Source organism: Ctenopharyngodon idella, chromosome 10 (assembly GCF_019924925.1).
Source record: "Ctenopharyngodon idella isolate HZGC_01 chromosome 10, HZGC01, whole genome shotgun sequence".
In the NCBI taxonomy this organism is placed as follows: domain Eukaryota; kingdom Metazoa; phylum Chordata; class Actinopteri; order Cypriniformes; family Xenocyprididae; genus Ctenopharyngodon; species Ctenopharyngodon idella.
This window is the reverse complement of record NC_067229.1, coordinates 24,950,842-24,975,000: the sequence shown is the minus strand read 5'-3', so window position 1 is coordinate 24,975,000 and position 24,159 is coordinate 24,950,842. Positions and strand designations below refer to the sequence as shown.

The window sequence follows — 24,159 nt, the reverse complement described above, 5'->3', positions numbered from 1 at the left end:
AAAAAGTATGAATTATCAAAAAACCCATATTTATAAGATGCCCATGGAATTATATGACGTTGTTGGCTGATTAATTTAAAATCAGAAATATCTTGGCAGCATTAGAAGCATTAGAAGTATTCTGAGGCCCCTGGTTGAGAACCACTGCCCTAGGGTCTCTATTAGCCTATACAAATTTGAACTCTCTTGAGTAATTTCTAATAACAACAGCAACAATAAATAACAGTAAGATTATAATAATTAATATAAACATTTTCATTTTAACACATAGAAAAACTGTATAAAAATAAATTGAGGGAACTCTTTGCTGATTTAAGTTTTTAGAATTCAATATAAAATGTTAGTTTTGTGTTTAACTAAACAACGCATTTAGATCTGTTCCCAGAACAGCTTCCATTGCGTATAGACTGCCGCCCGCTCTGGAATTGTGGGTAGTGTAGTTGTTTGAACTCTTTCTCACGTTCCAAATACGTTGTGTACCCGTGAAATCTGCACTACTAATCCCATGTGACATTTGAAAGGCATGTGCCGTTTAAATACTGAGTTTCCTTTTCAAAACAATCGTCTCAGCAGATTGTCGGTTTATGTCTGATTTCGGTAAGTTTATAATTAAAACTTCCTGTTTAGATTAGCTTATATAATAGTAAAGCAACACGCGTATGAACATCTGAGCAGATAACCACATACCTTATACAGTTTTGTTTATGACAGATTGAGCTGCTGTAAGGACATTTCATAGGGACATTTAAATTGATTTAGTGTTTACAGTAATAGTCGCATGAAGTATGTGTTCTGGTTCTCTCGTTATAGGCTAAATACATGTGCGTTGGCAGGGCTTAAAATGATGCGCTCACACATTTATATTCTTACTATGTTTTAACATATCACGTGTGTATTGTAGAGGAACTGCAGGTGTTTGTAGAGGAACTGCAGGTGTTTGTTTCTTAAACTTAGAATAGACATATTTCATTATTGACACACTGGATATATGAAGGTTTTTTCCATAGCAACTGCAGTGATCATAAAATGACACCTGATGTCATATGACTTTCAGAAGTGTCTTCAAACAGCAGAGAGATGACATGAGCTTCAACCTATCTGGTCATTTTAAACCGTGAATGGCTTTTATATGCAGAAGTAAAATAATTATGAGTATTAATGCACTATTCACAGAACACGTTTTGTTTGTCAAGACTCCAAGCAACATGAATCGTAATCTACTTACACTGCGTATTAACAGGATTTAGTGTTGATTAGATTTGCTTTCTGAATAACTTTGCTTTTGCGTGCTGAATATTTAGATTATCTTCACTGTTGTGGTAATAATAAATTTAAAGATACAATTTTGATCGTTTAATCAAACTTGTAAAGTCATAAAAAAACAAATATCTCCTCCGGACCTCACTTTTGGACACTACTGTACATAATGAATAGATGTAAAAGTTATTGGCAGTGGCTGTGCCAGTGTCCTGCCGGATGTTACTCATAGGACAGGAATCTCTGTGCTGCTGTTTTGTGTTCTCTTCTGTGGAATGACGCTTTAGAGTCTGTGTGTGACATGTCTCATCATGTCCTATCCATTTATTTGTATGTTCAGGTTTTGAAGTGTCATTTCAAATATACATGTCTGCCTTTTTACACTGGAAATTGATACTTAAGTTTTGACCTCTCTGTCAAAAGTCTTCAAATGTTTGGCTGTTAGTGTGGTGCTTTTGAGGAGTGAACCATCTTTCATATTCAACCGTCTCAGATCTGGGTTTAGTGTTCTTGTTTGTTTGTCCAACTGTTTAGGTGATGACGGTTTAAACGACACACAGCATCATGGATGAGGACAGTAAACCGTTACTAGGATCAGTGCGAGCTGGGGAGTATTACACGGATTCACTGGACCCCAAGCAAAGAAGGTACTGTGTGTGAGTGTGTGTTTTTCCACCAAAAACAGTCATGATTGTTTTTTCATCCCACTCTCTGACCCTTACAGTTAAACTAAACAATTTTGCTGCTGGCTTTATTTCAAAGTCTTCTATTACCAGACGCTTTGGGCGAACTTACAGACACAGTCAAGAATCTCTCTCTCTCTTTATGGGTTAACATCAAGAGTTAAACTTTTTTTTCTTTTTTTTTTTATCCTAATTCATATGCCATTCAGTTTAGACATTTTAATGCTTAGTCTGTCACCCTACACTGGTTTCCTTCCAGGACTAATTAGCAATACTGGCAAGATTGAATTAGCTCAGTCTGGTATTTCACAAATACTGTCTAAGATGTAGCACTATGTGCAGTGTGCTTCAAAACATAAACCCACCTAGTGCAGCTTAAGAGCATATTTTTGGATTACATTACCTTCATTTGCACAATATCACAAAACACACTAATGCAGGGCTGCTCAGTCCTGTCCTCAGAGATCTACCTTCCTTGATTGGGCATCTCTGCACTAATGTATACAGTAATAATTCTTCCCAGCCTTGTGCTGACCTGAAGCCACCAGACATGGTGTGAAGAGTGGCTGCATCCTAGATTAGCATTCTTAATGTGAGATGCCTATGAACCCCACCTCAGAGTCCTGTTTGCTCTGTCCTTCAGACCGTTCCATGTGGAGCCCAGGAATATTGTGGAGGATGATGCTCAGGAGAGAGTGTCTGCTGAAGCTGCGGTACTGAGCAGTAGAGTTCATTACTACGGCCGTCTGACAGCCTCCTCAGACAGACTGCTGGTGTGTCACTGTCTACTTCCCATTTCACTACAAATACCAATGCATGTTTCAAATGTGCTGTTCTGTGTAAGGACAAACAAATGTGGAAATAGCAAAAAAAGGTTTATTAGGCCTGTTGTGGCTATTTGCAATTACTACAGTCATTGTGCATCTCAAATTTGAATCACATATTTCTAACCAAGTAGGAGAATTTTAAGTGAATATACAAATGCCATATAATTAAGTGTTCTAAATTTTTATGGGTTCATTTGCACAATGAAAAAATATTTTTGTCTATTACATGTTATCATATGCTCCGAACACTAATTCTGTGCAGATGTTAAGCTGTGGTCACATTAGGGAACTTTCTGCAAAACATTTTTGTGGGCAAAAAGGTTAATTGTCTATTGTAAGTAGTGTAGCGATATATGAAGCCCAGCTCACACAGAAGTCATTTTCAAAAAAAGCAGTTTCCTGTTGGTCAACGCATCTAATCCGCATGACCAATTTGAAACCTGCGTAGGGAAATTTTTCGGCCCTACGTGAAATTCACAATCACATGGATTCCTATTTTTTTTTCCCCCTGAATTACTGGATTTTGCCCGCAAAAATTCGCAGAACAACGGTAAATGTGAGCGCAGCTTTAGAATGGAGAATATATTAACACAACTTTTGTCAAATACACACATCAACGCATTAGTCTTCCTTTGTGTGAAATGAAGGCTTGTGGGTTTAATAAGACCACCTTAAAATACTGAAATAATAATGAAAATGGAGAATTTAGGATAAAGCATTCAACATAATTGTAAAGAATATTCAGAATGACATTCATTCATTCATAACATTGATTCTGCTCCTTTCAATTATAGGTTTACAAAGGCTTAAAGGGATAATTTGACCAAAAATGAAATTTGCAGCCAAAATTTGTCAATCATGTCTTTTTTTTTTTTTTTTTTTTTTTTTTTTTTTTTTCTTTCTTTTTTTTTTTTTTGTGAAGCGCATAATACAGGTTTGGAATGACATGAGAGTGAGCAAATGATGGAAGAATTTAACATTTTTCCCCTTAAGCTTGCACTGTGAGAAACAAAACAGGCGATTAAGTTGTTAATATTTTAATTATTTGTATGGCAGTTAGTCTCAAGCTAAAGTTTTGTGACTGTGACATCATCCTGTTGTTTGAGGGCTGTAAGCGGGTGAAGTCAAGGGCTACAATATCTTTACGCTGCCTTATTTCACAGATATTTATGAGCTGTTTTGAATCTGTGTATAATTAAATTATCCAGTGGCTTTGATTCTTTTTTTTTTTTTTGTTTTGCCTGGTTTGGTTTGTGAAGGATGCAATTCTAAAATCAGATTAACACCGTCTTCAACCACGAATTTCACTTTCCACCAGTATTTTAGGACAGTGCATCATTTGTTTGGGAAGCTGCTTCTGAAGTTTGTGATCTAGGCCCGTACTGTGATGTAATGCATTTGTTTATGCGCCTTATCTATCTCAGGCACCTCCAGACCATGTGATTCCTTCTCTTGAGGACATCTATATCTACAGTCCACTGGGAACAGCGTTCAAAGTGCAGGGAGGCGACAGCACTGCCAAAAACCCCAGCATTGTCACAATGTAAGACCAACCTCAAAAAGGCTTTTAATGCAGTGCTTTCCATAGAGAGTTTATGAAGCCCTGCCACTGAGAACTGCAGTGCCAAAGCTATACTGAGCAGAATGTTATGTCGAGTTGATTACCAACAGACAGTAAACTAGGCAATACTTGGCTTGTTAAATATTCATGGCCTTTAAACAGCACAGTTGTTTCTGCAACAGCACAGTTGTTTCTGCAATTGTTCAGTTTTAGCACCTGAGGGAACCTATTAATGGAACGTTAAGACAAGCAGAGTGGATTTACGTGGTTACATTTCCACAGATGTACAAGCAGTTATAAAAACTCATTTTGTGTGTGTGTGTGTGTGTGAGTGCAGTTTTGCCATATGGAACACTATGATGGGAACATCTATATTAAGTATACCATGGGGAATAAAACAAGTAAGTTTAAATTTTTCTTGTGTATTTCCTTTACTCACTGCAGGTTATTATGAAGATAAATTTTTCTTTGCTCTCTTTCTAGGCTGGTTTCACTCTGGGCATCATCATCATTGTTCTTATGGGCCTGCTGACACTCTACTGCTGCTACAGAGTATTAAAGTCCACAAAGTCCATACGTAAGCCAACCACATGACTTCTCTCAAATAAACAGCCATTCTTTCATATTATTACAGCCACAATACACAAGGCTTATGTTATGAAAGATATATGTTAATAAATCATGAGGTTAAAATCTTTTTATCATTCTCAGATTAATGTGCAATCAAAGGCATTATGACCCTAATTTTTTAGGGGACCCCAGTGATAGTTCTGGTACTTCTTCATGTGACAGAGAGATGGGATAATCCAGGGCTATAATGTTTATTTGATATTAAAAGGGGACCCAGGTTCAAATCCTGATTAAAAGTTTAATAGAGTTCCTGTGCTCATTTTAACTGGCCCTGCTTAAGGATAAGAATTGTAGTGCTTTACATTGAGTTTGTTTATTAAACCATCATTTAACAGCCTAGATCTGGAGTTCCTGCTGGATCTAGGTTTTGATATGTTCGTACATTATTGCTAAAAAAAATTCTCTATGGAGAAAATGAACAGGATGTTAACTTACATAACCCTGCAGTCTATAGTATTTCCATTATTGGACCAATTTAGCAGTTGTTTAACCTGTTAGCGTTCAACTGTACCGCTCATGGTACACATACCTTTCAAAAGAGACCTTAGGAATACTAAGGGGTTAACCCTATAAAGCCTACTATATCATATATAGGGCCAATAAATGATCAACATGATCAAAACTTTCCAAAACTCGATTTTTACCCTCCGGAACTCGACTGGGCTTGGCCATGACTGGACCTGTTTTGAATATCAATTAGAACCCTGGACCAACCCTGGACATACAGGACTGAAGAAACTTGGTTTACTTGAAGGTTTACTTGATTATCCATACATCATTTTTCATTTTACATCAGGCTTTTGAGGAACATTTATCTCTAAGTCATCATTTTATTTCATTGCTTTGTTTTAAAACTACAGAGCTTTGATCATAAACCATATAAATAAAGCATAAAGCATTTAAATATCATGTTACAAAGACATTATTGGCATATAAAGAGTGACAACTGATATTTATATGCATTTTTTGTCAGTAGTCTGCTATTCTAAAGATCTCAATGATTAATATCATTGAGAATTTCATATTTTTGGCTATATAAATATCAGCATCTGATCCAAATAGTAAATTTTTACTCCGTTTTGGCCTCTGAATAATTTTGAGCTGTTTCCTCTTCGAGTATGAGCTCCATATTCTCACTATAGAGAATTTTTTTTTGCCTAGAGGTTCTTTAAAAACCATTCCATTCCAAAAAATTAGATTTTCCTGACTTATTTCATATGTCAGGTTTGCAGGGTTAACACGAATTCTGTATAATATAGAGCTTTGTCTTTGCAGCTTATGTGGATACCTCAGACTGGGAGTTTCCTGATGTGTGTAAATATTACTTTGGGGCATTTGGAAAATGGTCGAGTCTCATCTTCTCACTGGTGTCACTGATTGGTGCGATGGTGGTCTATTGGGTTCTCATGTCCAATTTCCTTTTCAATGCAGGGAAATTCATTTACAGTAAGTGATTGTTTTCCCCACCATTCTCATCTTTTTCTGCTGTACATTAGCTGATAAGATGTTGATGTTTTCTAGGAAGATCTGTATAACTGCTTGTATATTTTGCATTCACAGACTATGTTCACAATGTCAGCACATCAGATACTTTTGGTACAAATGGAACAGATAGAGGTGAGAAGTCATAGTGATTTATTTTGATTATTATTATTAGTAGTAATAGTAGTAGTAGTAGTAGTAGTAGTAGTAGTAGTAGTAGTAATTGGTCTGAAGTCATGAGCCTGGTCTCTTTGGATTCCTTGAGCCATACAGATTCTAATAATACCCAGGGTTAAATGGTTTGAGTTTTTTTTTCTTGCAAAAAGCTGTATTTTATTTGAACAAAACTTGGTAAATGTCCTTGGGACGATACTGGAGTTGTTTCGAGACAAAATCACCTAGTGGTTGCATGAATCATGAGCCCATCTTATCTAAGTCAGCCAAATTGCCTAGAGAAGGTTTTTGCCAATCCTCTTACAGATTTTGACCATTCTTTTAACCATATGATTTTAAGACAATGCCTCACAAAAATGATTCACTGTATTTTTGATATTCCAAACCATTTTCTGTGATCATGAAGATCACAAAATGAAAGAATCTACTGAAATGAAAATATAAAAATTCTGTAAAAAAAAAAAAAATAAAATCTACTTATAACTTCAGCGCTGATTTGCCTGAAATATTGGTCCAATATTGAAATGGATAGAAATGTTTAGACATGCTCATTTGGCATTTGAAGCTACATTTCATGTGCTTAACTATTCAAAGTGTCATTCATTCATTTATTAATTTATTCAAAATGAGAAGGTGTGTTTCTTCTGGTCTCTTGCACTAGTGATATGTCCGTATCCAGATGTGGATCCAGACAGGAACAGCAGCGGCATTCTCCTGTACTATGCGACTGAGAACAGCACTGGTCATGTGTTTGATCTCTGGTGGAGCAAAACCAACACCATCCCATTTTACCTCATTGTTCTGCTGCTGCCACTGCTCAATTTCCGCTCAGCTTCTTTCTTCGCCAGGTTCACTTTCCTAGGTATGACCTTTATTTTCCTAGCTAGAGGGGTAATATTTCTGTTTTTTGAACAATTTTTTTTTTTCTTTTAAGCAAGATATCTAAATGTCAGATGAACATGTATCCAGTAGGACTTGAGGGTGTAATAAGGTTTGCTATGGTAGTCTGTCATGTATCAGTATAGAGCGGATGTCAGGGGTACTAGATAGGGTTAGAAGACAGAGAAGACTCTCAAAATCTACATATAACAGGTCATTATCATGCGAATCAGGATGGTTCTTGATTTTCTGGTCTGCCTATTGATATGAAATAATCTTGCCAGTTGTGTTTTATGACTGATATGAACAGCAGCTTGGGTTTTGATCAGTTCAGCTGTGTCATCTGCTGTGAACCTGCTGTTTAAGAGGCTTTCATTGATTTTCACAGGCACTATATCGGTGCTCTATCTCATCTTTTTGGTCACATATAAAACTATTCGACTGGGCTTTCACCTGGAGTTCCACTGGTTCGATTCATCAACGTTTTTTGTTCCAGGTAAAGAAGTCTTTTTTTTTTTTTTTTTTTTCCTCCAATCTTGCAACTTCTTGAGCATGAAAATGAAACTTCTTGTAGTCATGAAATCAGCTGTGAACACATTTTAAAGAGATATCTATGGTTCTTTATTCATTTCCTTTCACATGACTCTGTTACCCATTGAAGTGAACTCTACAGAGCTAAGCGTCAAACCAAAAGCTCAGTGTTGCGTAGTTGAAGCGTTTTAATGCAGAAATAAAAGTTTCAGAAAGCTAATTCAACTTTGACCCCATTTGCTGGTGAGCTTTTGAAACGCAGCCAATAGCCCCTTCCACACAACAATCCCGGTAAATTACCTGAACGACTTTTCTGATAAATGCATGTGCCATTCAAACACAAGCAACGACATTCCGTCTTTTTACCGGTAAGAGACCATTCACACATTAGGACCAAAATACCAGTAAACTTTGGTGGTATGTTTACAGAGAAAAACAATAAAAAGCAGCGCAGCTTACCGTAAACGGCTCCGACAGAGCTTTATGATTGGCCCAAAGCAGACTTCTTATGTCAGTGTGTTCTGACCTCATTCTCACACACAGCATCAAACCAATAATTTACTGGTGATGTTACAACTTCTCATACCAGAAAATTGCCAGAACCAATTTATCTGTATTTTTGAAAAGGTCCTGTTCACACATGATTTCTTAACAGTAATTTATTGGTAATTTACCAGTAAAGACTGTATGTGTAAAAGGGGCTAATGATTGCCGGACAATTTGCATGACATTAAATGAAGATTTAATGGCCAATCCAGAGATCCAAATGTTTTGCGAACCCATATTTAGTTTTTCAGTTTTCTTTCCATGATGTACTGAGGCAAGCAAAGCCCTGACTTGAGTCATGTGAAAGAGAACTATGGTAGTGTGAATAAGCACGTATTGATTTATGTGTAATATGTGGTTGTCTTTGTTGTCTCTGGCTTGATTTAGAGTTCAGATCACTGTTTGTTCAGCTGAGCGGGGTTCTCACATTAGCATTTTTCATTCACAACTGCATCATCACGCTTATGAAGAACAACAAACATCAAGAAAACAATGTGAGTGTTCTCCGCCTGTCTACATCACTGCATGATTACTAACTCCGCACATCAGCTCTGTCCTTGTAGCATCAGTTCCATATTCCATACATTATACTTGTGCATTGTGTGCAAAAAAAGTTACTGAAACGGCTAGTGTTGAGCGTTGTACTTTCTAAAAAGGGAAAAATGGAGATGAGTCATTGTGGTTGAGATTGAGCTGTCAGGAAGAACAGAAAGAACCTCACTGTCAGCCAAACTATGACCATTTTTCTGTTAATGTAATGATTCTTGGACATTTGTGTAGTTTGGCCATAATGCTTCATTTCACAACATCCAGTCACTGAGCAAAAACAGAAAATGTTTATTATGGCAACATTAAGATTTATTTATTTATTTTTTTAAATATTGGAGTGAGACTCACAAAACCTTTCAAGAATACCCAGATAACATTTCACCACAAAATATGTTATATATATATTGCATAAAGAAAATGTATCCCGTTTTTAGGACTGTTATTATTTTAGGGTTACTAAATGTGCCTAACTCTTTAAGTAAAATCATTGTACACCCTTCCCAATCTGTAAAGTTTTAAAGTAAACAATGCTCTGGAACAGGGTTTCCCAAACCGGGATTCATGAGGGAACTGCAGGGGGTTCAAGAGCTGAGGAAAACCTAATAATTAATTAAATTTAATGTAACATTAAAATAATTAACTGGGCCTGAACAATTAATTAAAGAGTCAACAATTACAAGAAGGTTTCCATATCCTAAACCCAAGTTGCAGGACAAAAAACATAACGATGAATAGAAAAGAAAAAATAATGTCCACACAGAGAAGTTACAGCTCCATACAATATATATATATATTTATTTATGAACAGCGCACAAGGGGCCCCAGATGGAGCTGTAACTTCAGTGTGCGGACGTTATTTTTTCTTTTCTATTTACCTGAACAGTTAATTGAAATAAAACTGAAATAGCTATTTATATCTCATCAAATCATGATTATCAAACCAAAGGCTGTGATTTAACTGAAGAAGTATATAGTCTGTTGCTTCGCGTGTTTCAGAGTGAAGAGTGACACTGTGTTCATCAAGTTGTGCTAGTCTATTCTTCCCTATTGTGAAATATATATGAGTGAAACGGGTTCTGGAACAAGAACAAATGTTGGGCGGGGCTTGATTTTGTCCACGGGGAACTGATTGGTTGGATGGTTGTGGTTTGCTATCAGGGATCTCATGTGAGTGACAGGTCACTTTTTTGTTGTTGTTTTTTTGTTTTGTTGTTGGATGTCTCAGGAAAAATAATGTTTGTGTCATGTGTTTGTCATGTGACCATTAACTGACAGTCAGTTAATGGTTACATGACAAACACATGGTGACAACAGAGAACTGTGAACATATGTGGTTAAATTATTGAAACTTCAAATCTCAGGGAATACTTCAAGTAAATATCATACATCTAAGGAGTTTGTTTAACAAAAAAGTCTGGGAACTTGTGTTCCAGAATGTTGTATTAGGATTTGATTAATTTTAATTAAATAGAATATGAATTGGATTTACTGGAAACTCCAAACCTGTTGATTGAAATTGGGGTGTCCAAATACTTTGGGATATTGTGAGTTTTTTTTCTTTTAAATTAATTATTTGTCATTGATTTTAGCTTTATCATCATAAAGTGTATATAGAGTTTACAGCAGTATAATAATAATAATAATAATAATTAATAATAATAATTTTACTATTATTATTATTATAATTATTGTTATTTTTGTGACATTGTTTTGTGATTTTGTGATGAGGTGTGACCTACTGTAGTGTGCTCTCAGGTGCGGGATCTGTCCTTGGCTTACCTGCTGGTGGGATTGACATACCTCTATGTGGGAGTGCTGATCTTTGCTGCTTTCCCATCACCACCGCTGTCTAAAGAGTGCATTGAACCAGTAAGACTGTTCATTTCCTGCAAATGTAATATCATGAATGTTTAGTTGTTAAAATAAGCAGTTTCAAGTGCAGCCATTAATATTGACGTCGTTTCCTCCTCTACAGAACTTCCTGGATAACTTTCCCAGCAGTGATATCCTAGTGTTTATAGCGAGGACCTTCCTTCTGTTCCAGATGACCACTGTGTATCCTCTGCTTGGGTACCTGGTGCGCGTGCAGCTCATGGGCCAGATCTTTGGGGACCATTACCCAGGGTCAGTAATAATTGTGTATATAGTAATAACTGTGGCCACGTACACACTGCAGCTAAATTAGGTTGTCAGTTCACCTATTAGTGCTTAATCATGTTATGTACACACACAGTTCAGTAAAATACGGGAGTGACAACCGCATTCTACAACCAAATTAACTCCTGAAAAATACAGGTAGTGACAACCACATTTACAGAAATGATATGCAGTGTGTACAGAACCGAACCGAACAACTAGTTATTAATGACATTTTTTTTTTAACGTTCATCGGATTATCTCCCTTTTGTATGCGCAGTGAATCACAGGGAAAGCACGAGCCTTGACTCATTCGAGTTGCCAGATCTTGCTAGTAAAATCAGATCAACAAGAATAAGCCCATAACAGACCGAAATAAATCCAAAAGCTTTATGCTGAAAATAAGACCAAAATATCACAATTCATGTCTGCTCACTTTAATAACTCCATAAACCCATTCGCTTTATGAGGCGACAACAAGCCCAATGTTATGTTAAACAACAAGCCCAAAAACGCTTATAATGAGTGATCATGGCAACCCAGAAAGAGCGCGCTCTGTGTAAAACAGGCTGTACAAGCATAAACAAAGCACGACGCCTCCGTCGACTGTGTTTAGTTAAATTGCTGAAAGTAACGAGTGTTTTGTCACTGTAATATTACTTTGGTCACAGTAACGGATACCAAACACGAGAGACGCCAGAACGTCGCTATGGTTTCCAAGCTGTCAATCATCACATTTTTCGTACACACATGTAATGGTAATTTAGGGGATTCACTCTTGAAACTTACAGTGTGTACGTGGCCTGTGTGGCTAGTGAACCAAGTCATCTGATTTCAGCAAACAAGGCTTTACGTCATACTGTTTTGAAACATTTAGTCAGCACTTTGATGTTGACGTTGTTATTAATCTCAACTGAACCCTTAATCCAGTATTAAAAGTACTGTTAAAAGTACCATTTGTAACTGATCTTGAGTCAGTTTTTATCAGTTGAGTAGTAGAATTGTTCAGGTTCTTAGTATTCTGTCAATAAAAGTCTTGTTTCAAACATGTTTGTTGAACTTACAATTAATTATAATGTTACTTTGTATTTGCTGATTATGGAGTACACTTTGTAGATAACACTTTAAAATAAAGACTTGCAGTTGTTTTGCAGAACATGCCATTGAACATACAGTAGTCAATGTTTGAAGTGGATCAAAACCTTTTATCAAAGTTGTCCTAAAACCGTCTTCTTAGGACAACTTTGAACTTTTTTGATCCACTTCAAATGTTGACTACTGTATTTAAGCTGTGTTCTCACTGCATTTAAACAGCTTTAACCAGCAGATGTCATCACAGAAAATCAGTTGAATTTTTTTTTTGCAAAATGAAATTTAAAAATGAATTGAAAGTTTTGCTTCTGCCATATCTATAGCTGCATGACACATCCTCTGAAACATATGGATACACCCTTGTCAGAGCTAATACATAAATATCAAGAGACGAGATATATTATTGTCAAAAGGCCCACTTTTCCACTTTCTTGAACAGTAAACAAGCAGGCTTTAACAAATAACTGATATAAAGCAAAGTCAGTTCACTTGATGGTCATATTTGCGACACCTCCGGGCAGCTATTTTGGCCATCCAAGACCTAGTCCTATCTACTTGAATGGGGGAATCAAGAAACGCTGCTTGCTGAACTCACAATTAAATAACATTTAATATCATCAACAACATCTGACATTACTGTCCCATAAATGTTGTTTCTTATGCTCACATAGAGCAGCTGCAGTGACGCGATGATGGTTGCGTCCGAAATCGCATACTCTCTTGAGTATGTACTTATTCAAAATAAGTAATTACTTCATGAGCGCTAAAGTGCATTCTATATACACTGCTCAAAAAAAATTAAAGGAACACTTTTTAATCAGAGAATAGCATCAAGTCAGTTAAACTCCTGGGATATTTATCTGGTCAGTTAAGTAACAGAGGGGGTTGTCAATCAGTTTCAGCTGCTTTGGTGTTAATGAAATTAACAACAGGTGCACTAGATGGGCAAAAATGAGACGACCCCCAAACAGGAATGGTTTTACAGGTAGAGGCCACTGACATCCAGGCGATACCTGGACCCTACAGAGGTTGCACAGGCAATCTAACTCCTCCAGGATGGCACATCAATACGTTCCATTGCCAGAAGGTTTGCTGTGTCTCCCAGCACAGTCTCAAGAGCATGGAGGAGATTCCAGGAGACAGGCAGTTACTCTAGGAGAGCTGGACAGGGCCGTAGAAGGTCCTTAAACTATCAGCAGGACCGGTATCTGCTCATTTGTGCAATTAGGAACAGGATGAGCACTGCCAGAGCCCTACAAAATGACCTCTAGCGGGCCATTGGGGTGAATGTCTCTGACCAAACAGTCAGAAACAGACTTCATGTGGGGTGGCCTGAGGGCCCAACGTCCTCTAGTGGGCACTGTGCTCACTGCCCGGCACCGTGGAGCTCGATAGGCATTTGCCATTGAACACCAGAATTGGTGGGTCCGCCACTGGTGCCCTGTGCTTTTCACATGAGAGCAGGTTCACCCTGAGCACGTGACAGACGTGAAAGGGTCTGGAGAAGCTGTAGAGAACGTTATGCTGCCTGTAACATCGTTCAGCATGACCAGTTTGGTGGTGGGTCAGTGATGGTCTGGGGAAGCATATCCATGGAGGGATACACAGACCTCTACAGGCTAGACAATGGCACCCTGACTGCCATTAGGTATCGGGATGAAATCCTTGGACCCATTGTCAGACCCTACGCTGGTGCAGTGGGTCCTGGGTTCCTCCTGATGCACGACAATGCCCGGCCTCATGTGGTGAGAGTATGCAGGCAGTTCCTGGAGGATGAAGGAATTGATACCATTGAAATGGCCCCCATGCTTGCCTGACCTAAATCCAATAGAACACCTCTGGGACATTATGTTTCAGTCCATCCGATGCCGCCAGGTTGCACCTCAGACTGTCCAGGAGATCAGTGATGCCCTGGTCCAGATCTGGGAGGAAATACCCCAGGACACCATCCGTCGTCTCATTAGGTGCATACCCCGATGTGGTCAGGCATGCATACAAGCAGGGTGCCATTTTGAAATTTCAGCAAAATGGACTAGCCTGCTGCACCTTTTTTTTCACTTTGATTTTCAGGGTGTCTTTGAATTCAGTCCTCTGTAGGTTGATAATTTTCATTTCCATCAAACGATGTGGCATCCTTTCATCCCTAACACAGTACCCAGTCCATATCAGTATAGATATCCAGTATGATATTTTTCCCCATTGGGATCTGATGTGTTTTCAAAGTTTTCTTTTAATTTTTTTTTATCAGTGTAGTATGAATGTGTGTAGAATGAATGTAATCCGGACGCACTACATTCGCCATGTTTTCATTATCATGTGACCTACCAGCGTCAGTTGCGTCGCTTCACTGCCATTCATAAATCCTCTCCTGTGGCCTCATGGCATAGTAAAGTGTCCATCGTATGCACACTTCAGAACCTCGCTGGAAAAAGTAGGTCGTCCGGGTACTTTTTCCTTACTCTTTTATAAAAACTGTGATTTCAGACTTACTATTTTTGTCACTTACTGTTTTTCACCTACTATATAATAGAGAAGTATCCGATTTCGGATGCAGCCTTTATCAATCAGGGCGGTACTTATTCTGCCATATTGCATGTTACAATTTCTCCCATTCATTGTGCACCATCTTTGTATATCTAAAGTCTTTGTATAAAGTAACATTTAAAACAATCAGCACACTCATTGTCCTTTTAAAGGGTCAGAGAACACCAAAACACATTTTTGAGATGTGTGCTGCACATTATCAAACAATGGTAGAATCTGTTATTTTTAGAAGAAAATTAAGTTATTTATTTGAGACTGAGTGGCATAATTATTTAAGAAGGTGCTGTCTCATAATTATTCATGACATCATGTGACATTTGTCTAAGTTGAAATGCTCAAGTGTGTTGCTGAAAGATGGTTTGTGAGTGTTTGCGCATTCACACATATTTTTAATGTGCATAAAACCTTACAGATCAGTTGTCTTGTATTTCATGGCCTGATCATGATGCTTCAGCTTGTGTTGTGAATGTTGCGCGTCTCTTCCTTCAACTCTGCACATCTGAATTTAAGGTGTTAAGCCACAGCCTCACTCATAAGCAATTACAAAAGTTTGAAAAGTTGGAAAACAGTGCTTGGAAATCATATAGTTTGAGCAGATCACTGACTTGCCTGATTATTACAGACACACTGTATATTTACCTGAATGATCTGAAAGGGTTTGCCTGTCTACATGATTAATTCATTTGCATAAATCCCTTGTTTTTCCATTCCTAGTTTCTTTCATGTCTTTTTCCTGAACATCCTTGTTGTCGGAGCTGGAGTTCTGACGGCCAGGTTTTACCCCAACATTGGTTCAATCATCAGGTAAGAGCTGTGTAATATTTCTGGGTTATTGTTAACAGGAGCTTTGACTTTGATTTTTAAACTGGGTAGTGCTGTGAAGAACAGCAGGCTTTGTAACTGTTGGTTTGCTCTCAGGTATTCGGGGGCCATCTGTGGCCTGGCTCTGGTGTTTGTGCTTCCTTCTCTGATCCACATGGTGTCACTCAGACGCAGAGGTGAGTTACGCTGGCCCTCGGCGCTCTTCCATGGCTTTCTCATCCTGCTCGGAGTGGCCAATCTGTTCGGACAGTTCTTCATGTGACACGCTGGGCCTTAAATCAGTTGCACACCCTCTGGTTTCTCGGGGTGATTTTCATAGGAATGAAGTCCTGGTAGTACTAACCTACTAAACAAGTACAGGTGAATTTCATTACAAGAAACTCACTCAAAGGCACCAAACGTCTAAGTTTTGACATTTTAAAAGGATTTAATTAAAGTTATAGAATTATCATATTGCTTTTAACTGCTCTTACTAGCTCAAACAAGCTATTTCAGCAGGGATTCAGTCATTTAAAAAAATTGTATTGTATTTTTCTTCCTAATAATTGTCATGATTTCATCAAGACTCTGAATTTAAAACGTTTAGTTAAATGTGGAGTGAAGACACTTTTGTTACATGTGATGAGCAGATGATTATTACTGGAACTGTACTGAACGCCACTGAATTCTGCCTAACATCACTGCTGGAATGTGCTTTGAATTTTTCACAAGTTCTCAGATTAGACACAGATAAGGTCGACGTGCAACAGAAATGCAACTCGAAGCTCTTCCGGACCCAGTCCTCACTGTGACAGTGTTGTGAATGCTCTTGTATCAGTGTACTGAAATTTAACTTGTGTAATTAGTGGATAAAAAAAGGGAATCAAAAGTCTAGACTACAGACAAACATTTCCTGATGACTGTTTCTTGCTGATATTGCAGTGTTTGTGTCATTCTCCAGCTGAATCTGAGCGTACTGATGCATTCTGTGTGTTCATCTCACTTTATAAAATGTGCACAACAAATAAGGGAAGCTTAAATTTGCACACTTTTGTGAGATTCCAAAGCTTAAGTCACTTTTAAGCATTTCTGTCACTTTCTGTCTTATGTTCTTGTGTATTTTTTAAACAATTAAATTTAAGTGACATTGTGACCTTTCTGTATTTGAACAACTTGTATTTCAGAGTATAAAATGAACAGCACACATTACCTAAACATAGTTCAACCCTAAAAAAAATTTCCAATACAGAACACAACAAGTGTTGTTAACAGAGGGTTTTTTAATGGTTTCCTTCATAATGCTTTCCATTCACTTCAAAAGTGCAAAACTACATGTGCTACTTTTTACAGGAAAATTGTCAAACTCTGAGTAAATGTTTTCATATCACAGCCAACACTTTTTTTTTTTTTATCAAATGTCAGAGGAACAAAACTGCATAGTTCCAAAAATATGCTTTTAAACATCTGTTGTGAATAAAAAGAATAAACTGTTTAATTATTTGTCCATGTTCCATCAAAATTATGGTTTCACGCTTTACGTAATTCCCGGTCACACCTGTGACAGTTTGTTTTAAACTGACCAGCTAGTTAGTATAGAATAAAATGAAAAGTGCATTTAGTAACCAACAACATCATATCAGTTTCTGAAATGGAAAAAGTCTGTTCTACACAAAGGAACAGGCTTATGTATTTGGATGGCAAATGTTGGATTTATACTTTTCAGTTACATTCAATACTTTTAAAATGGGGTGCTTATGAAATGTGAACCTGACTGTAATCAAAATTAATTATGACTTTGTCTTCACATGTGATTTTGCAATTATTATTCACTTTAGTGTATTGCCAGTGCTGATCACAGTGTTAGGCGCAGATGTTCTCCACATGTTCTTCTAACTGTTGGTGAGTTTGGGGGTCAGGTGAAGAGCTCTGTATAATCTACTGTGGCCTCTCTCTGTCCACATGCCTGTAGCAGGTACTCCTCTTCTCCAGATGAGCTCAGCGGCTCCACCTAGTGCCAGAAAATGTAGAGTTACACATGGCTTAAATGGAGATTTTGGAGGTGGAGGGGGGAGACCACCCTCTCAAACTCCAAACCGACCTGTAGCCAATCACGTCATCAATATTCAATATGGTGTGAGTACAATAATAGCAAGCAGTTCTGTAGTGATTTGTGTTAGCTGTGAATGCTGTATGGCATGTATTGTGACTTTCTTTTGTTTCTCGCGTATGGAATGCGCTCAACGGCCCCAGTCTATTTAAACCTAATGACTACCCTGCAAGTCGGTTCATTCTCCGCCTATGACTGGCATGCATGTGGACGTGACATGTTTCTTGTTAATAGGCGTGAGATGCCAAACTGTTTGGTCATTATCACCATGTTAACTATCCCATTGAGGTTAGAAGCATCTAATTTATTCCACATACATAAAGAACATAATTTATCAATTCAATATGAGAGTGAGCATTAAATTTATAATGTTCTCCATAATTTGTTCTCTAAAATAACTATAATCAATTCAATGTAACATAGCTCATTTGCCATGAAACATACACATAATTCTGGCCACATACTTGAAGATTTTAAGCCTGATGTTGGGGCCGATTTGCAGTGATCAGGTGGGGTGGGGGTGTTGCGTGTTTAAAATAGAAGAATATAGAAGCATTTTCACTAGTGGTCTCAGACTTTTGGACACCACTGCTTATATGAAAGAAAGAGAAGAAAATAAATGATCAGCCAAAACCTTTCCAGCATACAGCTCTACTGGTCAAGGGCTGATTATAAAACTTTGTTTTAAACCAAGAAGAATTGTATATCAATGGATTTATATGAACATTAGGTTGCATTTTATATTATGATTTCACTGCAGCACACAATAGACACCAATATCAGGACACCATATTGAATCTTACACAAGCTTGTGAGGGACAGACTTATAGTGTTTAAAATGTCAAGCACCGTATAAAGGTCCTACATCACTTGTAATTTTCACAACTCACAATGTAGTTTTTTTTGGACAACTGGCATGTTGTTAAAAAAAACCAGTACAATCCATTGAATGCACTATACTTCTGTCCCTCACAGACTGAAAAAATAGTTTTGGATAGTTCTGGCTCAGTTTACCCCGAGTGATGTGTGCAGTACATTACCTGATGATATTCCACTAGTTCACTGAGTGATGAGAATTTGATCTGGTCTCCCAGCAGCATGTAGCAGTTCTCTGAAGCATCGATCAGCAGGTGCTTGATTCCCTCTTTGGAGCGATAGGAAAGAACATATCCAAATATTCTTTCACTAACACGCACCAAGAAGAGCCCAGGCTCGCCATCATTCAGTAGCGCCTCTGCCTGTTCACGAGATATTATACCTGCAGGTAGTATGAGATTATGTATATTATAGGAAACCCAGCAGCATTCGGTATAAATGCAGATGGCAGCAGTTCACACCACAGTAATATTTATAATGTTTACATTTACCATTCACTGTTTTAAGCAATAAAAAAGCAGTAATTCATTTCTTTTTCTTTTTTGGGTGGGGTGGGGTGGGGGGGAAATGTTGTACAGATATTAGTAAAAAAGGTGTTGGGAGAAATCACATCTGTCTCTGTCCACCCTAGTCAGTCACAGAGTCAGGGTAGTGGCCCACACATGTTAGCCAATCCAAAATGCCCTGTGTTCTGAACTATTTTAAATCAAGTCACCCTTATTTCTATAGCACTTAATACAATACAGATTGTTTCAAAGCAGCTTCACAGCAATTAAGTGGCCAAAAAAATCAAAATGAGGAGTTACACAAGCATGGCTGGGAGCATCAGACCAACTGCAACACTGAGTAATTAAAGACATTTTTAGATTATTTGTGCAAAACGACAGAAAAATCACAAATACAATCACTATTAATATGATTTAATTGCTTATCACTTTTGACCAATAGGTGGCCAAATGTTGTTGTGTGGTCAGTGTGAGGAAGCAAAGTTAGGTGTCAATATGGTGTCAATATGCTCAATATGCTGTTACAGCCTCAGAATCAGCTTGGCACCATGCCATCAATTTCGTTGATGCGTTATTCGAGAAAGGTTAGGTCTCACTAAAAATCATTTAATAACTTTTTTCCAGCAAGGTCTCACAATGATTTGAGCTGATTTTGGTGAATATCGGACCAACAGTCTAGGAGTAGTTTAAAAAGGTAGGTTTTCAAAGAAATTCAAAATGGCGGACAGCAATTTCAAATGAATATGGAATTGGTATCATTGTTCTAGGTATAACTCAGGCGGTGTGTCCTAATTTGCGCACTTATGCACTATTCTATGCCGTTTTGTAGTATAAATCGTGTGAGTAGCGTGTTCACACTGAAAATTCCAAAAAGAAAAAGTGCACTATAAATACCCAGATGATGCACTGAATTGCACTTAATTAACTGAAAAATGAAGTGTGGAATGTACTTCATGCACTCAACTGTCACAGCTTTAATTACATAGCTATCAGACTATGATGTTGAATGATAAAATAACCGTATAAAATTCATACACTACACAGTTGAGTACATAGTGCGTAAGTACATAGTGTATAAGTGCATAGTGTATAGTGCATCATTTGGGACACAACTACAGAATCTATTAAGACCATTTTTATGAAAATAGGCAAAATGAATCAAAAGTTATTAATATATTTTTTTTTTAATTTTTGACCGAATCAAAAGAGACCAGTTTTATGATTTTTGGGAAAACCATTCAGAAGTTGTACAAATATACACAAAAATCTACTGACCATTATGTGGCGCTTTGCCGAAATGCAGCAAGTAGCCTCAGGTCTTGTGATGATGACATACCAAGTTTGGTCTAAATACATTAAAGCATTGGGGAGATACAGCCACACATTCATTTTGGAGTTCTGTTCATAAAATTCATTTGCACATTATTTGAGAACCGTTTGTTCTTTTAAAAAAGTTTTTTGTTTTTTCACATTTACGAAAATTTACGAAAATGTGAAATAGAAAAATTTTCATGATGGAAAATAATGTCATACTGTGCAATCGAATAATCTTGAGCCAAGAAATTAGAGGAAAAAGCACTTACGGTTCAAAATTTATTAGCTAAATACGAGTTCAACTTTGGACAGTTGGTGTTGCTATAGGAATTAAGTTAGAGACTCCAAATTTGCTGTGATTAATGTTTAGACTTTCCTCTATCCGTGTGCCAAACCCACAAGCGGCTCTATTGGCTGCCATAGACTTCAAGAGCAGAAGAAAAGAAGAAGAAAACTGATACAAGGTGTGTATCACATACAAGCAGTGTCTATGCAGGTGCTTGGCCCCTAATTATAATGATCAATGATGCAAACTTCATAAAATATGAGACAAATTCAAATTTTGATGTAAAGCAGCTCTAAAAAAGACTAGTGTCATTGTTCAGCTAAAGTCAGTTCAGTGTTGATTCAGTTCAGTTCAATAACTCAAGTAAAGTTCATCAATAATTAAATGAGTTCAATTCATCTATAAAACAGCTCTATAGAAGACAGTGTCGTTATTCAGTTATTCAGTCAGTTCAGTGTTGATTTAATTCAGTTTAATAACCATATTCAATATTTGTCAATATGAAACAAAGCTATAAAGCAGCTCTGCTGGAAACAGTGGTGGCATTGTCCAGCTCAATTCAGTTTTGTTCTCATCCAGTAGTATCACTGCAGTCAGATTGATGATATTACTGAATATTAAGTGTCTTTTAAACCCCAGCTAAGCAAGCCAGAGACGACAGTGGCAAGAACCCAAACTCCACTAGAAAAGAACCTTGTTGGTTCTGCCAAGTTTCTTTGAAGAGTGTGATTTTGTAGAGAGGACAATAGGGATGGTCTAGATGTAGAAGTGAAATGAACAGCTATAGTCTGTGTTTTTTCTTACCGTGAAACCAGGGGGCGATTCGGCTCTGGTCACGCTGGAATCCTGCTCTGAGGGGCAACTGCTCCTCCTGGAACCAACGAATAATATGATCTCGACTAGACGTTGACAGTGAGCGTCGCATACCACCCTTCCTGCCATTCAGAACAGAAGAGACATTTGATCACATCTTTGTCAAAATCCTGGACCATCAACCAAAATGCATCACAACCCGAGCAAATGAAGCTATGTGAAAGATATTTAACCAGGTTAAGACATTGAGCTCCATGTAGTTCATACAATAGACGCTGAGCTCCACAAATAGCCCAAATTTGGTCTGTTAAACATCTTCTACTGTATAACAGAGGAACTTAAATCTTAAGAATTGGCAGTGATGTGTTGAGGGGAAATCCTTGTCAAGATATGTAACAGTCTGCAGTACAACATTCCTGAGATGAATATGACTAATGAATGAAAAGACATGACGTACAATATATCACTATTAATAGCATGAGACAGGTGGCATTCCAGTATCTTGACATGAAAGCATGTACTTAGATAACAGATTAATAAATATAGTAGTCAACATTTGAAGTAGATCAAAAAAGTTAATAAAAGTTGTCCTAAGAACTAAGTTGTCCTAAGAAGAAGGTTTTAGGACAACTTTGATGAAAGGTTTTGATCCACTTCAAATGTTGACTACTGTAGATTGTTATATTTATATTTAAATGTAAGGGTGGGTGAAAACATGATTGCAATATTTTGTCACAATACTGTTATTGAGTTACATGCATATTTTTGTGACAAGGTAGACAAAGCAAAGCAAACCTGAATACTGATTCAATTTACACTCCATAATTTCTTTTCTACTAAAATCCAAACTCAGAACAAGCAAAAGAATGCAATTTACCACAGTTTTACCACAGATTTAAGAGGTAAGATTTTTTAAGAGGTAAGGAAACAAATACCTTTATTAAGCAAGGACGCATTAAATTGATCAAAAGTGACAGTAAAGACATTTATACAAAAGATTTCTATTTCCAATAATTACTGTTCCTTTTAAACTTTCTATTCATCAAATAATCCTGAAAAAATGCATCACGGTTTCTGCAAAAATATGAAGCAGCACAACTGTTTTCAACATTGATATTAATCAGAAATTTTTCTTGAGCAGCAAATCATCATATTAGAATGATTTCTGAAGGATCATGTGACACTGATGACTGAAGTAATGATGCTGAAAATTCAGCTTTGATCACAGGAATAAATTACTTTTTGCTATATATTCACAAAGAAAACAGCTATTTTAAAATAGTTTTTATTATTTTAAAATTGAGACTTCCAAATGTTTTTAAAAAAATATTACGACCCCCAAACATTTGAATTGTAGTGTGTGTTTACTAGACATAAAGAATAGCTATATCATCGCATTATAGCCCAGATATTGATATAATATCATATTTCTAGGTCTCTTCTGATTCCCACCCCTATTCATATATCCTCAGTCCTGTCTGGTTTAATGTTCACATGCAAATAAATTCTTTTCTTTTTTTTTCTTTTTTTTTTAGAAATCTGAATAATACAACATAATTAATCAAAATTATGTCATGTAAACACCACATTATATGTACAGTTCTTTTAGATTCGCATGTCCAAACGAAAGTAGCTGTTCATACAAAAATTGTTTTTCATCGACGACTCCATGCAAACATTAAACAAAATGAACATAAATCAATATAGAGATGTGTGACAGCACCATAAGAGTCTTATGATCTCTGTGTGCTGCTGTCAGGGACATGAATGAGCATGAATACTGTTAAATTACAGTGCAATTACTACAGTTAAACTCAAATAAATGTCAAGAGCAAGCATTTCCAGTATTTCCACAAGAGAATAGCAGATAAAGAACAAGCAGTTCATGTGGAATATGCTGATTACTGGAATACAGAAATATTCCAGTGGCAGGGGAGTATGTAAACTTAACCTTTATTATGTAAACATGGCCATCATGACTGATGATTATGATCTTTCAATCCACCAGCTCTTCTGTTTCAGTATCTCATTATTGTTAAATTATTGCCACACAAATCAATGACACTGGCTGTGATGTGAACCATATGATAGGACTCACCGGCTGATGGCACCGCTGGTGTTTCTGGGTTTGGGTTTAGGTGGAAGGGTTGGGTTTGTGCTGCCGAAGGCCTTTGTCATGGCCGCTACACGTCCTCTTTCTAGAGCCTTCACTGAGCGCCTGCGGTGGTCCTCGATCGTCTGCTTGGCAATAGATCGTCTGCGCATGTCTGCGGCTTTTGACTTCTGCACTGGAACCACATATGCAAAATCACACCAGTTTTTCCTATTGTACAGCATATGCATCACTGAGAAAACAACACAAACAGAACCGCAGAGAACAAAACTTCCCTATTCAGACTAGAACTATCGTGTGTCACTGTCACGAATCTCACAAAAGCAGTCAGTGTCTCTCTCCCCAAATATCAAATTATTGCTTTTTGTAATTCTCATTTTTCTCCATGATGATTTTTTTTAAATTATATTCTTTTTACCATATTGCAGAAAAAACTTTGTGTCATGTTTTTG

General features: G+C 37.2%; 2 protein-coding genes across 8 annotated transcripts in view; one reads left to right on the top strand and one right to left on the bottom strand.

Annotated features, from left to right (window-relative positions):
• Positions 1–436: 436 nt before the first annotated feature.
• On the top strand, positions 437–17,187 carry slc38a9 (solute carrier family 38 member 9). 3 transcript variants are annotated; one of them, XM_051907596.1, is made up of 15 exons: positions 437–597; positions 1,792–1,904; positions 2,584–2,713; positions 4,192–4,310; positions 4,666–4,729; positions 4,812–4,905; positions 6,234–6,404; positions 6,519–6,575; positions 7,276–7,476; positions 7,882–7,989; positions 8,958–9,064; positions 10,875–10,988; positions 11,095–11,243; positions 15,606–15,695; positions 15,810–17,187. In XM_051907596.1, exons 2-15 carry the CDS (start codon positions 1,822–1,824, stop codon positions 15,973–15,975), a joined length of 1,653 nt encoding a protein of 550 aa, XP_051763556.1. In that variant the 5' UTR covers positions 437–597; positions 1,792–1,821; the 3' UTR covers positions 15,976–17,187. The 3 variants fall into 3 exon arrangements, with proteins under 3 accessions (XP_051763556.1, XP_051763558.1, XP_051763557.1); XM_051907598.1 differs by lacking the exon at positions 437–597 and adding an exon at positions 699–722; XM_051907597.1 differs by lacking the exon at positions 437–597 and adding an exon at positions 1,485–1,587.
• Positions 16,953–24,159, bottom strand: part of sh2d4a (SH2 domain containing 4A) — a 43,591-nt gene continuing 36,384 nt past the window's right edge. For all 5 annotated transcript variants that reach the window (XM_051907600.1, XM_051907602.1, XM_051907601.1 and 2 more), the window contains 4 exons: positions 23,693–23,882; positions 21,586–21,716; positions 18,840–19,057; positions 16,953–17,700 (listed from right to left, as the gene is read on the bottom strand). In XM_051907600.1, the coding sequence (XP_051763560.1) occupies positions 17,605–17,700; positions 18,840–19,057; positions 21,586–21,716; positions 23,693–23,882 (635 nt within the window). In that variant the 3' untranslated portion in view covers positions 16,953–17,604. The remainder of the gene's footprint in view (positions 17,701–18,839; positions 19,058–21,585; positions 21,717–23,692; positions 23,883–24,159) is intronic.